This window comes from Hetaerina americana, unplaced genomic scaffold (assembly GCF_022747635.1).
Source record: "Hetaerina americana unplaced genomic scaffold, ioHetAmer1.1.p SCAF_29, whole genome shotgun sequence".
Classification (NCBI taxonomy): Eukaryota; Metazoa; Arthropoda; class Insecta; order Odonata; family Calopterygidae; genus Hetaerina; species Hetaerina americana.
The window spans coordinates 2,440,029-2,457,486 of NW_027286863.1; the positions used below are offsets into that span (position 1 = coordinate 2,440,029).

A 17,458-nucleotide genomic window follows, 5' to 3' on the forward strand; every position below is an offset into this window, starting at 1 on the left:
TTCAGTGAAACAACTTTTTTCATTTTGCCGAAAAACATGATGGTGGATTTTCAAGAGCAATGTGCTGCAGTGAAATTTTGTTTCCTGTTGGGGAATTCGGCCGCGGAAACTATTGTAATGCTCAAGACTGCTTATGTGGAAGCTGCCCTAAGCAAAACCGGAGTCTACGAGTGGTTTACATGCTTTAAAAATGGTGAAATGTCAATTGAAGACCATCCCCGTTCAGGCCACCCTTCAACATCAAGAACTGACGAAAACGTCGACAAAATCAATGCCCTCATTCACGAAGACCGTCAAAGAACAATTGATCAACTTTGTGAGATGTTTGGAGTGTCATGGAGTTCAATTCTGAAGATTTGCATATGAAAAGGGTTGCAGCCAAATTTGTCCCTCGCCATCTCACTAACAAGCAAAGGGAGCGTTGAGTTCAGGCAAGTTTTCAGCTTCAAAATCAGTTTAAAGAGGACCCTGGTTTTTTTCCCAAGGTGGTTACTGGTGATATCGTGGTGCTATGAATACAATCCTAAAACGAAGGAGCAATCAAGCCGATGGAAGACAGCTGGCTCTCTTCGTCCAAAAAAAGCTCTTCAAGTGAAATCAAACATCAAGACAATGCTCATTTGTTTCTTCGATTGCAAAGCTATTGTGCACTCAGAGTTAGTTCCCCTGGGTCAAACAGAAGTTTTACCTGGAGGTTTTGAAGAGATTAAAGAAGAGTATCTGGAAGAAAAGAGCAGATCTCTGGCACACAGGCGGCTGGTTCTTCCATCATGACTACACGCCGGTTCATACCGCCCTCTCCCTGATGCAGTTTTTGACAAAAAACAGCATGGCATCGATTGTCCACCCCCCTACTCACTGGATTTAGCTCCCTGTGACTTCTCTTTGCTCCCCAGACTCAAAAGGGACTTGAAAGGAAAGTGTTTTGACACTGTGGAGGAGGTAAAACAAAAATCGCTAGAAGGCCTAAACGACATCCCGATGAATGAATTTCAGAAATGTTTCGAGCAATGGAAGCAACGTTTGGAGAAGTGCATTGTGGTCCATGGGGAATACTTTGAAGGTGAACTTAATTTAATGTAAATGTATTGAGAACTAAAGAACCTATAAAAACATTCCTGTTATTTTTGGGTCCCCCCTCGTATGTACTACTTTGAAATAGCCACCTCAGTCTTATATTTGCAAATTTTTAGGTTCAAGTGTAGTAGTTAAGTACTCTTAATTAAGACTTTGCATTAAATATTGAATGAAAAATACGGTAATCCAAATTAATTTCTTGCATATCATCATATCAGTTGATTGTTACCTTTATTCTACTGCTTGAGCCCCATGTTTCTCTGCGGGGAAAGCAGCTCTCCCCAATGAAGGGCTTCTGAGATGAGGCAGAGGCAGTGACCTCAGGGTGGTCAGTTACATGGTCTATGCTGTAGCCAAAATACTGGTATCTTCCCATAAATTCATCCCTTGGGAGGATAAATTGGTCAGCCGGCAAAAACAGTTTGAGTTTTAGGTCGTGCAGGTATTCAGAATTCAGTATGTGATGGAATGCATGGCATATGGGTGTTTGTTTGTTCACAATGTAGTGCATACAGGCGGTACGGGCCTGTAGGACTTGGAATTACTTTTGACCCACTACTAGAACCATGAAATACTGAAAAAGCTCATGTTCACTGTGAAGCAGTGTGAGGTGGAAAAAGTACTGACAGGGAAAAGGGCTGGAAAAAAGCTAGTCTTAAGAACTGGGATGAAAGTGGAAAATTCTATCATCTGCCTTCAATCGTCCGCCTTTTTTTACTGTGATGTCCTCACTAAGGACCCCCAAATGCTATGACTGTGGATTATCAACTCTGCTGAAACATTCTGCTCACCTGGTGCAAGAACAAACTGTGTTTTCCAGTAGCAGCAGGCATGTCCTGGTGGATAGTATCTGGATGGACTAGAATTATCTTTGACATGGAAGGCCATTAAGGTAGCATGCCAGGAGACCAATCGTCATATCATTTTATGATTGTCATTTTTAAGTTGAGCTATTATTCTAATGCCAATTAATGCCACTAACTTGTGTGATAAAATCTTTTGCTTTATTAATCGAAACCTGCATAGCATTCAGACATATGATAGCTACCACCCATTTGTGATATCATTTTTTAGATTGATATTGTGTTTAGGACCATGATGCTTTCCATCATTTTGATAAATGTGGACAAAATCTTTGCCAGTTACACTCAATATGGCTTGCTTATATTTGCCATTCAGGGTTTGATTAAAGGTAACCGTGAGCTATTCACTTATTCTATATTTAATGACAAAAGTATAAAATTGCTTGTGGCCTCACTTTTTATTTATTAATATTCAACAAATAATGGTTATAGTTATAAGAAAACTGATGTAAAATTCATCAAATAAGCTGTACAATTGCTTGAAACCTTCCCGTCTGTGGTGTGTGAAAATGAGGATGCATGCATATCGCCTCGAAGAAGGGGTGGGAAATAGCCATACTTATCTGTTCTCTTCTCATCTCAGCACATTGGAGTCTGCCATCAGAATGTGGGAGGAGTGGTGAAAATGACTTTTGATGGCGTTGCGCCTAGTAAAATTGTACCCATTTAGTCCAAAAGATCATTGCATGAAATGTCATTGTCGATGTCATTGCGTGATATTGATGAGGATAAATTGGAAAGAAGAGGTATATGGATGTTGAAAAGAAGAAAAAGTCCCAAATCCAATTAAGCATTCTGAAATGTTCCCCAAGTGACGGATACCATACATGGTTGTTGAAGATATTGTTAACAATCACTGATTACGTTAACTCTGTCACTGATAGCTCTAAATGAAGGTAAAAACATTTGGTTAGTTTCTTCCTGCAATTTTTTGTGGCAAATTTTGACCAATGAATATATCAGAGCCAAGCAGTGTTTGGCAACTCCGTCCTGCGGTATGCTCCTGCATTTGTATTTATGTCACTCCCTAGTTCTCTAATTGCTTTGGATAAAAATATTTTGTTAGTTTAATAAAAGTATATTTTTATTGTTGAACATGAAATATTTTGAATTGTATGTTATAAATGTATTTGCAGTCCTCATTGCATTGATAAAAATTTTCAGGGAAGGACACCGTGAGATAGCATCGAACCGGCGTATAGGAAGTGGCCGCATAATCAATCGGGAGCGAGACCGGGAATACTGGGTTGATTTCCGAGTGGATCGTGAGAAGGAGCCAGATGGGGAATTTGGTGGCTTCCGGGGAATGCGGGACCGTGATAGAGATGAAAGGTGCTTGGTTTGGCATTGACTTGGTTGCCCTTGTATCCAAATATCTTTATTTTTCTATGGCATTTGACTGAAAAATAATGGAAGGAGGAGTCCCATGTTTATATTATTATATTTTCATGCACCATGGTTGTCCAGTGGTTAGAGCACTGGGTTACTGACCACAGAGCCTGGATTTGATTCCCGAGAACCCCTCTGGTCCCTATCGACTTCATCCAAGCTGTATAATAGCCACTGGACTACCTCATTCCTTTCAGTCTGATAGTCATGATTAAATTTTCATTGATTTGCATTGTATGTGGGGACGTGGTAGTCTAGGGATAGAGCATTGGACTGTTGAACAGAGGGCTCGATTAATGGGCACCCTCATTGCCACTCGAGCTGTTTGATTTTGTGGGTACCAGAACTTCCTGAGAAACCATGGGCGGCACAGGGAAAGAATCTGGCTTCCCTACCCTATTGTGTGGATATTAGATGTCTTTGGGCCTAGTATTGGGTGAACTCAACCATCACCCACCAAACGACCTTTGTATTCATTGTATAATCCTAAGGGTTTGGTGGAATAAGGGACTATAAGTCTCAATCTCACCTAGCTAAGTTGATAAATAAATAAATAAAAAAGTATGCACAAGTTTTGTTTCACAAATGGAGTGATGTGTTAAGAGTTGTATCATTGAGAGTTAACATTCCTTAATTATTAAACTTAATGATCTTTCTAACGCTGGTCTCGTGAACTAATATTAACAATGTTGAATTTTACAGGAATATAAGATCTGAGAGGCGGCCTTTTGGGCGTGATTTTGATAGGGACCGAGATGGTTTTGGGGGATGTGGTAATGGAGGAACTGGGGATAGGGGAAACGTGAGCAGCAAGGGGTCCTCTGAGAGGAGCTCTGGGCGATCAGGTCGCTATGGAAATGATCGCAGGAGGTCATATGACTCCAGAGGGGAAGAAGAGCCAGAATGGTTTTCAGGTATGTCCTGTAATCATATTACATCACTGTTATCAATTCAGTTTTTGCTATTGAGGACCCCAATGATGAGTGTTTGTAATGTGTGCATTATCAATTTGATAAAATAAGTAATCAAAGCAGTATCATTGTTTTTCATATGTTGCATGTCAGAAGGGGACTCCTAATTATTTGGGATTAGGGTAATAATTATCTTGTATGATAAAAATCCCAGTTGATTCATTCTCTACTTTGAAAAATTTAGAGGTAACGTATTACATTATGGTGATTTTTTTATGTAGAATGTAAATTGTTATAAAACAAGGCCAAGCACTATCTGCTGACAGGATGCAGATGTCTTCTGGCTGGTGAATATTCTACCTAGTGAACATCTAACGTAAAAAAGTTTATCAAAATTTTGCGGGTAATAAATTACCCAAGCCATGGTCTCATGTTGCAGGAAACTGATTTTCCTATATCATATTACCTGGCCCATAAGCTGCTCTATGATTTTTCAGGATAGAATTTATGAAAAATACTTGGATCAGACAGGAAAGGACCAAGTATTTTAATGCTATGCTTAATACGAAGAAAATTCAATATTTACCTTAAAAAAATTAGCAGTTAAGAGGGTAATCCCAGAAGTACCCGATTCAACGAAGAAAACACAAAAATTTTGGAAAAAAATGTATTTATTTCTCAACATAATCTCCTTTCAGCTTTGTACACATTTCCCAGCGATATTTAATAAGTTCGATACCCTTTTTATAATAAGAACTGTAATGCTCCTCAAGATAGCAGCCATTAACTGCTGACATCCCTTCTTCACAGTTGGAAAATCTCGAATCCACCGAGCCATTTTTTCAATTTTGTGAACAGAAAATGATCCAAGGGGGCTAAACCTGGCGAATAGGGTGCATGAGGTAGCAATTAATACTTTAATTGATGAATTTTGGCCATTGCAATAATGGATTTGTGAGCTGGTGCATTGTCTTGATGGAACAACACTTTCCTCTCAGCCAAATTCGGCCGCTTTTGCATGATTTCTTTGCTCAAAGGTTGCAATAAGTTCGCATGATACTCCTTGTTGGTAATTTTTCCTTTTTCAAATTAGTCAATTGATATTACCCCACGCGCATCCCCAAAAACCGACGTCATGACCTTGCCTGCAGATGAAACGGTCTTAGCCTTCTTTGGAGGTAGTTCTCCCTTTTGAATCCATTGTTTTGATTGTTCTTTTGTCTCGGGTGTGAAGTGATGGGCCCATGTTTCATCCATGGTTATGACACGGCACAGAGATTCTGCTTTGTGGCTGTGAAACTGTGCTAAACACTCAATTGAAACATTTTCACGACACTGGTTTTGCTCGAGTGTGAGCAACCGCGGCATCCATCTTGCTCACAGCTTTCTCATGCCCACATTTTCAGTCAACGTGCAATGAGCCGCACTTTTTGAAATCCCTACTATGTCTGCTAGCTCGTGCACTTTCAGTTGAGGATCATCCAGTATTACTTTGTGGGTTTTCTTCGCCGTTTCTGGAGTCGTGACCTCATTTGGCCGACCAATGCGACGACAGCTCGTACGGCCTCGTTTAAACTCTGCTACCCAATATTTCACTGTTGTAAATGAAGGAGCAGACTCACCCAGAGTAGAATCCAGTTCCGCTTTTATATTGGTTGGGCTGAGGCCTTTTGAGTAAAAGTATTGTATCACATAACGATGACCAATTTTCTCCATTTTCACAAATTCACTGAAAACGTTCACTATTGATGGCTGTGAAAAAAATACTAAACAACATGGTGTCTTCAAACTTGAAACTTATGCTTTATAGATTGCATACTTTCTAACACAGTGATATTTTTCAAACAACTACCGCCATATCTAGGTTAGGCGAGATACTTCTGGGCCTTTCGATGTATATCATTCATCATCGCTGCTGATAAATCATTGCAACAGTTATTTTCACTGGGGTTGTCACTTTCTTTATGTACCATGTAATCTTCAATTTCATCTTGCATGCTGCTAAATACGCATTTAAAAAAATTTATCATGATTTCTTAAATACGTAACGCCTTACTTTTAACTTTCTGCCAGGACTTTTTCGACCAGTTGCAAACACTAGAAATTGATGCTCGCTTCATTCTTCCCATTGGTGTGACGTCATGACTTTGTGCTCTATAAACTTTTAATATTAGAGTTGTAGTTTTTAAGTAATTGTAGCTCTGGCATGAAGGCATAAACCAATTCTCTTCAGGTATCTCATGCCCCATGACTTCCAAGAAAAATGGGCAGTAGAAATCCCTATCACTAAATTTCTCCCTCCCGTTAAAATAATTTTTGTTGTAACAATATTCCCATTCTTTCTGTGATATATTATTCAGTTCATTTGTGCAGACTCACAACTGCAAACGCAAATTAAGAGCACATGAGAGTAAAGTGTTTTACTTCCATCTGCATTCACTAAATCTATCTTCTTCTTCATCTATTCTTGTATCATTTTACCGGTCAGAGGTGTGTTGAAATGCCTGTCAGCTACCCTGTTCCCATGTTTTGAAGCATTATTCAAGACTTCTATTTAATGCAATATTGAATTACAATCTTCTCTCATTAGATCCCATGAGGTTATTTTCCTTTTTTGACATTTTTATGTAATGCATTGTCTCATCAGCATTTGTTTGATATTATTAAAATTTAAATTCAATTTGGCTTTTTTTACATTCCTTTGCAACACACTCATTCTACTTGAAGTTGGTTGCCTGTTCACACTCTAGTTTAACGGGAGAGATAAAATGTGATAGCTGGGGGATGACATCCCCGTTGGTACAATGCGCTTTAGTTTTGCAGCCGCACCACATATGAGTTGGTGCTAAACGTGCTAAATGGTGAATATTTGCAATTTATTCAGAATTTTTTTGGAAAGTACTTGCAAGGAAATATTAGATCTCTATTGCCTACACTTTCTCGAAAGAGTGATATTGGCGACATTTGTAATTAAGGCAACCATTATTCACGCCTGATATAGAAAAAAATACATATTTTTTTCAGTGAGTCAGCTTGTGCTTTGCAGGACGAAATCATACCTTCATATTGTATACCTTCAGCCCAAGAGATGCAGGCTGATTTTAGAACACACATAAAAAAAGTCTCTTTAATGGGCCAAGAAATATGATACCTTTAAAGAAGTAGGTTTTTATTGAGTTATTATTCTCTTAATGGCCATTTAATTTACAAGCCAGCTCTTGATCCCATTTAAATTTGTATCCAAGACTGTTTATCCTGTGACTTACGAGAAATATGTCTATGAACCAGAATAGAGTATAGACAGGTGAAACTATCCAGGTACGATTGTTTTTAGGAATTGATGTTCAGCTCAGTTCACCTTCTTCGATGCCAGATTACTTGCATGCAGTTTTAGGGATATCTTTATGCATGAAGTGCATATACAAGTAATGAGGTAAGTCAAATGGACCTCTTTCAAATAAATAGTAGATTCCTATACAAACTGTATAAACATACCTGTATGTTAGCATAATTGGTTTTTGGGCCTCACAGTTTGCCAATCATCTAGATTCCAAATTATTTGGTGTTCATGGTGCACTCAGAGTGTGTTATCTTGACATGTGCCATTGTCAAACTCTCAGGGTAATCAAAACGATTGGCTCTTTTGAATTGTTTTCCTGAAAGAGCCATATTCAATTCCAAATAATCATGTATTTGTGTAAGATAAGCTTAAGTTGTGAGGTCCTGAATTATGAGTATCCCAATTCATTTCTTTTAATTGAAAGTCTGCAGTATCACGATTTCTGGTGATGTGGTAAGTTATTAGAGCTGGGTCTCAAGGTCCATGATCACAGGCCATGCTACAGAGGAAAATTGTATCGTGGATAGATTGATGGCAATGGTATTCAGGAAGAGTCATGACTATAAGTAAGAACATTAAGGAATGATAGCAAGTTTGAAGACCAATTTAGGATGTACTAAATACGAGGGCGGTTCAATAAGTACCTGTGTTTGACAACAAAGGGGAAGTTTATGTTATCATCGTGTGCTGCCATCTATGAAACGACGTTGAAACAAATTTCAGACTGATTTAAAGGTTAGTTTGAATTTGGCAGCCATTCGAGTAAGACGTGTTTTGTGATTTTCGCTAAGATGAAAAGAGAGCAGTATCGTTCGGTAATTCGCTTTTTGTTTTTGGATGGGAAGAAATGCGAGGAGATAAAAGCAAAGTTGGATGCTGTTTATGGGGACACTTCGCCATCTATGACCACAGTTAGATATTGGTTCAAGGAATTTAAACATGGGCGAACATCTGTTTTTGATGAGGAGCGACCAGGACGCCCGGCAGATGTGGTTACCAAGGAAATCATTCAAAAAGTCCACGCCATGATTCTTGCTGATCGACGAACGAAAGTGCGCGAAGTAGCAGAGGCCGTGGGTGTGTCGACTGGAACGGCAATTAATATTTTACATGATAACTTGGCGATGAAAAAATTGTCGGCCCGATGGATGCCGCGATTGCTCACGGTGGACAACGAGCTGATCCGGCTGTCAACTTCAAAACAGTATTTGCAGCAATTTAAGCGAGATCCGAAGGTGTTTTTGCGTCTAGTAACCACTGTTGATGAAACCTGGATTCATCATTACACACCAGAAACTAAGCATCAATCAAAACAATGGGTTTCTCCCGGTGAATCTGCTCCAAAGAAGGCGGAGATGGTCCGATCGGCCGGAAAGGTCATGGTTTGAAGACAGGAAATGGAAAGGTTTTTTGGGATGCAAATGGCATCATCCTCATGGATTTTTTAGAAAAAGGAAGGACGATCAATGGGAAATACTACAGTGAGTTATTGGACTGCTTTTTGAATGAGACACAGCCTGCATTTTGCGAAAAAGAAGGTGCTGTTTCACCACAATAACGCACCAGCACATTCATCCGGAGTTGTTGCCACCAAACTGCATGGACTACGTTATGAATTGCTGCCGCACCCCCCGTATTCACCCGATCTGGCTCCCTGCGACTTATTCTTATTCCCTAACTTGAAGAAATGGCTCGTGGGAAAAAAATTTAGCTCGAACGAGAAAGTTATCGCCAAGACAGGCGTATTTTGGAGAATTCTACAAATTCTATTTTTTGGAGGGGTTAAAAAAATGGCTGGAACATTGGACGAAGTGTATCTTTCTAAAAGGGGACTATGTTGAAAAATAAAAAAAAATGTTTTTGAAAAAATGGTTTCTTCATTCCTAACACGGGTACCTATTGAACTGCCCTCGTAACCTGAGAAAGAGATGAAGTGAGTGCTGATAATTATTATGTTTATGCATTACCCTTGGGGCTTAAGGAGTTAATTATGCTTTCTACCTTTCAGTTCCTTTACGAGGTTTGTTCAAAAAGTATCACAACTTTTGTTTTTTTTTTCAAAAATTATTTATTTGTTCATGAATAGCTATTTTGTCCCCTTCAAAGCAATCCCCATTAGATATTATTCACTGGTGCCAACTTTTTTTCCAATACTCAAGCACTTCAAAAAATCATTTTGTGTGATCTTGTTCAGCTCCTCCTCCGATGCAGTCTTTATCTCATCAATCATGGCGTAGTCGTCCTTTCATGGATTTCTTTAGTTTTGGGAAAAAGAAAAAGTCACTAGGGGCCAGATCTGGGAATGGCTGCAGCTTCATTAGTGTGTTGTTTTTGGCCATAAATTCGCTCTAAGTGACAATGTGTGAGCAGGGGCGTTGTCATGGTGCAAAAGCCAATTTTTGTTCTTCCACAAATCCGGGTGTTTGTGGCGGATTGCTTGGCGCAAATTGTGCATAACTTGCACGTAATGGTCCTTATTTACCATTATACCGTGTGGCAAGAACTCATGATGCACCACGCCCCTGCAATCGAAGAAAACTGTGAGCAAAACTTTAACATTTGACCAAACTTGGTGTGCTTTTTTCGGTCTTGACTTGTACTGCAGCTTCCGTTGGGATGATTGGGAATTTGGGAGTTTCCACGTCATAACCATAAACCCATGATTCGTCACCAGTTATGACCATCTGTAGCTAATTTGGGTCGTCGCGGACAGAGTCCAATGCAATTCCATTAGCAATGTTAATGCGTTGCTGTTTTTGCCTAAGTCAAATTTCACGGCGACCGGTGTCATGCCCAAATCAATGGTAGCAATCGAATGGCACGAGCCAATAGATATGTATAGGTCCTCAGCAACTTCTCTAATGGTGATTCGATGATTGGCCAATACTATTTTCTTTACTTCGTAAGTCATTATGTCTGTTGTTGACGTACTCTTCCTGGGAATCCGTAACCGGCACAGGTAAAGGCACTGGCCCCCCTACCCTGGGTACTGGGTAAACTCTACCATCACCTACCAAAACAACCTTCGGGTTGATTACTGTGTTTATAGTTTTTATTATGTTAAAAATGAATTTTAGAAAATGGCGCATTTGCCAAAAGAGCCTTATGCTATGTAATATGATTATGCTTGTAATTTTTTAAGGTCTATTTCTAAATTTACAGTTGAATGGAGTAATTACAATTAATAATAATTGTTAGAGTAATTACAATTGGGGAAGTTATTTTAAATTCAATTTCTAAATGCATTCCCCAAGTAATTACTTGGGAGATTCAATTCTTACAATTGGATGAGTTTATTGAATTTGATAATGTGCATAGGTGGACCTACATCACAGCATGATACAATTGAACTAAGAGGGTTTGAGGATATTCCGGAAGACTCAGCTGTTCCTAGTGGCGGAGGGCAATCTGGTCAGCGTTCAAAGAAGCAAGCATCTAATTCCAAGATGGGCCAGAAATCAAATGGTAAAATTTTAATATTGAATGCATGTTTATACACTTCGAAAAATTGAATGCCTGGGAATAAGAGGGACTTCCCTAGACTGGGTTAGATCCTATCTCCTGGACAGAAAACAATGTGTAGCCTTAAGTAAACAAGGAAGAGAGTTCCTTTCTCCAGTAAAAAGTGTTCTATGTAGTGTACCCCAGGGATCTGTCCTGGGCCCAATCTTGTTCCTTATGTACGTAAATGATCTACCAACATTACTGAACTCTGTACCAGGCGTGCTGCCTGTCGTCTATGCTGATGACACAAATGTCCTCGTGTCTGCCTCCTCTGTAGACACACTAATATTAACCTCTGTTTCCGTTACCCAGCTGTTACATGAGTGGTGTCTCCTCAATTCCCTCCTCCTCAATGTTAGTAAATCTTCTTTAATTTACTTTGCTAATAAGAATAAATCAGCTGCTTGCATAACTGTAAATATTGATAACGAACTTATTGTACAAAAAAGTAAATCATGTTTTCTAGGCATCTCTATTGACAGTCGTCTGTCTTGGGATGACCATATTCTCAAACTTCGTAATAAGTTGAGTTCACTCTGTCATCTTATCAGATTCATTAGGCATACCGTCAATACTGAGGTCTTATTGTCTCTTTATTATAGTGAATTTTACTCTCATGTTGTTTATAGTATTCTTTTATGGGGCCCTACACCTAATGCAAATATTATATTTAAAATTCAAAAACGGATCATCCGACTTATTTGCTTTGCTACTCATGCAGCATCCTGTCGTCCCCTCTTTAAAAAATTGAAAATTTTACCCATTCCCTGCGTGTATATGTATTGCGCATCTTTTTATGTCAAAAGCAACTTCTCTAGTTATCTTTCCAATGCCAACGTTCACAATTATAACACAAGGCATTCTGCTGACCTCCACCAAAACTTTGTCAGAACCTGTACCACCCCCCATGGACCTAAACATATGGGCCTCAGGATTTTTAATAAACTTCCTAAAGAACTGAAAGCACAACATAAGCTGCCTATATTTAAGCTCAACCTTCAGAAATATTTACTCTGTAAAATGTTTTATTCTATTAATGAACTTCTTGTCCCATGAGTTTCTTTGTATTTAAACATGTACTTAGTATTTATCATTTCTTTATATAATATTGACGTGTCCTATATCTGTGCTTGTTTTTTACAATTGTACAAATCTGCTGGGCAAATAAAATTACTTACTTACTTACTTACTTACTTACATGTACACATGTATTATTATTATTATAAGGTAATCTACCGGTTAAGGTAGGTTTTTTGGATGGACATAATTACTAATTAAATAAATAATTTGTGGCCCCTAGCAAAACACAACATCCTACTCTACATCAGGTCCCTCTTCATCTCCGAGTGCTTTTCCCTTCCCTTCATCCTGTCCAACATCCCTATCCTGTTCCTTGTTTGCCTAACATCCTCCCCTCTATCACAGTCTTCAACATCCCACTGCTGGTCAATACCCCCTTCATCCACTTTTCCTGCCTCCATTGGATTTCTCCCAACAAACCCCTCTCTTCGCCCACCATACCAAGTACTTCCTCATTTGTTTTCTTCTCTGCCCATTTCACCTTCTCCATTCTTCTCCACACCCACATTTCAAAAGCCTCCAGTCTACGTCTATCCTCCTGCTTCAATGACCACGTTTCCGCGCCGTTCATAGGTACCCTCCGTATCAAAGTTTTTATGAGTCTTTTCGTAATGTCCTTACTTAACGTCCCTGTCATCAACTCCCTCCTCCTTGTGAAAGCCTCTTTGCCTAGCGCAATTCTTCTCCTTACGACCACTTTGACCGAGTTGGTCCAAAACACTACCGAGATACGTAAACTGTTCTAGTTTTTGCCCTCCTATTTTAATGTTTAGCTTAGCCTTTTTCTTCCTCGAGAATCGCATAACCTTTGTTTTATTAATATTGATTTTCATCCCATACCTGTCGCACTGAATTTCCAATTCACTCAGCAATGCTTGCAACCCCTTGGCTGACTGACAAACTAAAGCTTGGTCATCAGCAAACCTAACTGATTTTACGAATTCCCCGCCCACTTTCATTCCTACCTCGAGTTCTTCCCATGCCTCTTTGATCATTTCCTCTGCATACAGGTTGAACAGCAACGGTGATAATGGGCAACCCTGCCTTACAGCTCTTCCTAACACTGCCTGTTATGGCTCCAAACCAGAGACTCTTGATCCTCCCTTGGAACAATACTGCAAATCATTAACCCCAGCTGTATACCCTCGATGCCCTGAACACACTTCACCTCGGAGCTCAGTTCCCTAAGGGAACTAAGGACCTCCTTGGATCCACGGTCCATGACATCTTTGGTGCCCACATGGGCCAACCTGCAGCCTAGAGCACTTCGTGCCTTTGACGGCCGCCTCGATCGCCTTCGTCACCAGAGTATTGTTTTTGTTAACTTGAATTTTTTGTTGAATGCTATTCAAAAAAAGTTCTTTAGTGGAGATCAGAAATAATTCGTTTTCGAAAATAATAATGTGTAGCCTACTGGGCACTGATCAAACTAAGCATTAATAAAAATTAATAAAAGATAAAAAAGTTTTACGTGGAACTTTGGCATAGAAATATGAATAGGTCAAGCTGTAAATATTTAGTGAATTCTTTTAATAGGTTTTGTGGTTTTGCTATGATATTTTTTCCTTCATCTAGAAGTTGTGACATTGGTTCTGAAGAATGACCCTTTTAATAATTCCATTTTGTGTCCCAGCATCCAAGAAGTCACCCCATGGATCTGGTAAAACATCGCCATCTCTTCTATCAACCTCTGAAGCTGCACCGCTACCTTCTGAAAAAGAGCAGAGTGATAAGGGTGTCCATCGCTCTCCCAATAATTCCAAACCATCCTCCCCTGTTTCCAACCATCCTGCTGGCAAAAGTACTTCTAATCAGACCCAAGGTGGTGGTGCCAATGCATCAGCGGGTGGAGATTTCAACTTGGATGAATTCCTGAGAATGGATTTCAAGGATCCTATGGATTCCATCCAAGGACTTCTAACAGTAAGAGCAAGATAGCATAATTTCACTTTCTTGAAGCCCATAATTTGTAATTTACTGTATGATTTTGGATGATTGGAGGATTAGATATTGAGAGAAGGTAACATTTTTCAGAATGGTGCTTCCGCAGAAGGACTTAATGCAGGTGGTTCAAGGTTTAGTCAGTGGTTTCACAGGGAAAGCTCCCCGCCTAATACTACTGCCACTATGTTAATGATGACTAACCAGCAGAGCCAATCAATTGAGAGCAGTGGTTCGAGTGGGGATGTTATCAACAAAGCTCCTGGGGCTGGTGTGGTGCAGCAGCCGGACAGTCGACGCTCATCTCTCCAGGACGAATTGCTCAATAATATAATAAATGGTTTGTTCTCTCTCATTAAGTATATCGGATAGTGTTTCAGGCCCAAATATGTCGAATTCCTCCCTATTCAAATGGTAATAAGGAGCTCAGCAATTCCACAATTTACCATTTATTAGCACTCACAACCTGGTGGTGCTGAATGGCAATGAAACCCAAGTGTGAATGAGAAAATTGCAGTCTTTCTTTTTACCATTCCATGCATTGAATATAAAATGATGTAACATTTAATGCACTTCATATATGCAGAGCTTAAAGAAAATGTTTTGTTTACAGTTTGTATTATGCTTTGCTGCTATTCATCTTTCCCATTTTGTTTGTTTTTTTTAGGACTGCTAAGATTTCATATTGGCAACCATAAACCTCCCATATTTACTTGCATTCTCATTTTTTTTCCATTTCCCAATTTCAATATCTATCTAGTTCCAAAAAAATTATTTATCTTGCTTACTTCATCATCTTAGAATGCGTAATGCAATCCATGAGCTTCTTATTTCTTTTTTCACCTCTAATATTCATCCTATTATGGTCAATTTTTGCCTCCCTGCACGGGATTAGGCAATCCCAGTGGTTTTGCTCTTAAGCGAAAGGTAAAACTATGGATGGATCCTGTAGACCTATTCTTTTAAATACACTGAATTTTTAGGTTGATCATGGGTGGTTAAAATTGAAATTGGGTAATTATTTTCATCAATCAGTTTGTGTGAAACTTAAAGAAATTAAAATTAGATCTCAAGAGTAAAAAATGCACAGTTCTAAGATGTTAAATACGAGGGTAAGGTGAAAATTTCTCGACCAGGCAATGAAAGACTGCGATTTTCAGTTAAAAAATTATTTCATTTTTCTACATAACCTCCCTTGACTTCAACACACTTGGTCCAGCGTTTCTTGAACATCAGTATTCCTTCCCGGAAGTGAGAGTCTGCAAGGCTGTGAAAATATCCATCCACGGATAAAATAACTCAACTCCATCATTAGATGCGAAGCACTTCCCAGAAACAAATTTCTTCCAGTTAGGGGACAGATGAAAGTCTTGAGGGTGCTAAATCAGGAGGAAGGGGGGGGATGGCCAAGCAAATCGTACCCCAAATCCCATAGTTTTCCCATCACCAATTCTCCTTTGGGAGTAGGTGCATTGTCCTGGTGAAAGATGATTTTTTCTTCTTCAAGCCAGATCTCTTCTCGTGAATTTTGGCATTCAGCTGGTCAAGGATGTTGGAGTAATATTCGCTTGTAGTTGTTTTACATTTTTCAAGGTAATCAATTCACAGGATATTTTTCGCATCCCAAAACACACTGGCCTCTCCAGCAGATGCAATTGACTTCGCTTTCTTTGGTGCTGAACCACCAGCTTCCACACATTTCCTCAACTACTTTTTTGTTTCTGATGTGTAGTGGTGTACCCATGTCTCATCCGTTGTGACAAATCGCTGCACAAAATTGGTCGCTGCAATCTAGAATCGGTCCGAACATTGCTGCGAAAATTGTTTGCCCTTTTGCTTTTGATAGGCTTTTAGCAAATGCTTCACCCACCTTGCACAGAGCTTTCGCATCCATAATTCTTTATGCAAGATGTTTTTCACCCTCTCTTCCAATATCCCCATGAGCTATGCCACTCACTTTCACTCGCCCATCATGTACCACGATATGGTGCACCTTTTCAGTGGTTTCCGGTGTCGTTTTTGGCCCTATTTCCCTGGGGTCATCTTCGAGGGATGTGTGACCACTTTTAAGTTCAGCTGCCCACTTTTTAACGGTTGACATTGATGAAACAGAGTCTCTGTATACTTTTGTCAACTTCAGATGAATTTTCTTCAGGGGTTAAGCCATCCAAAACGAAGAATTTTATGACCGCACAATATTCAATTTTTTCCATTTCAACAAAAAATACGAAAGATGTGTACTGCAGCAATATGTGCAAACGAACTACTTGGGAGAATAAGTTGAAATTTGTCACACAAACTAATGACACGTGCATCCAGGCAGGAATCATAAATTTTTGCATATTGGAATGCCATCTCTGTGCATGGCCGAGAACTTTTTGCCTTACCTTATTACTCTACCATGATGTGGCCTCATCTGCCATTTCCCTGTGGAAAATAAATATCTCTGAGGTAATTATTTTGGCGATTCAATCCTATTAAATCAAATAGCCGACAAACTTATTTTTTTGTCTTGAAACGAACAAATAATTTTGCTTCTGTTTTTAAAAGAAATTTGATTGATTTCTCTTTATTTTTCCTTCATTACATGCTACCAATAGTTGGTAATCATGCACCCTGCCATTACTCTGGTTTTATAAAATTAATTATGGTTTAAATTGTAAATGTGAAAAATCATCCTTTAAAATGAAGTGCAATGATGGCAGTGGTTGAATAATCTGTTACAATATATTTTGGTTTAGATAGTATGCATATTACATAATTATAGTTTTAATGTATTTAATAATACTGTAAAATAGGTTAAATATGCAAAATATTTCTACCATTTTACAGCCAATCTGTGAATATTGATGTAAAACATAATTATGTATATAATTGTTTTGCTCAACTTGGGAGACTTCCTGAACTTCTAGCTTACCACAGCTCAATGGACGTTTTAAATATAGCGTCTACTGAGTGCCAGAATGTTCTTGAGGGCATAATCTATCAGGCGTAGCAGTTTTACCAGTTAACAATTTTAACTTAAAAACCCATCTTGGCATTGCATGACACATTGACAGTAGTTACCACTATGAAGCTATAAGTTTTGGCACCTGCTGCTCACTCCTTAACATTTTGTAATGAACTTCAGCTGACTTCAAAGATTACCGTGTATCATCCAGTATATGTTGAGAAATTTTTGTTTTTGCAGGCTAATTTCAACTTTAAATAATGTCACTATTTGAAGTTATCTTTTTGCTGGGTTAGAAGTACAATGGACATGAAAAACTTAAAATGCCCATATTAACTTGAACTACAGTGGATATGGTGTAGCTTTTACCTTATGCTTTTTTAATTTGCATTGAATTTTCACC

The 17,458-nt window shown here is 38.9% G+C and overlaps 1 protein-coding gene across 5 annotated transcripts in view; it reads left to right on the forward strand.

Moving 5' to 3' along the window:
• Positions 1–17,458, forward strand: part of LOC139689887 (eukaryotic translation initiation factor 4E transporter-like) — a 125,681-nt gene that overhangs the window by 43,741 nt on the left and 64,482 nt on the right. For all 5 annotated transcript variants that reach the window (XM_071586992.1, XM_071586995.1, XM_071586997.1 and 2 more), the window contains exons 8-12: positions 3,105–3,272; positions 4,032–4,243; positions 10,899–11,045; positions 13,798–14,087; positions 14,199–14,445. In XM_071586992.1, the coding sequence (XP_071443093.1) occupies positions 3,105–3,272; positions 4,032–4,243; positions 10,899–11,045; positions 13,798–14,087; positions 14,199–14,445 (1,064 nt within the window). The remainder of the gene's footprint in view (positions 1–3,104; positions 3,273–4,031; positions 4,244–10,898; positions 11,046–13,797; positions 14,088–14,198; positions 14,446–17,458) is intronic.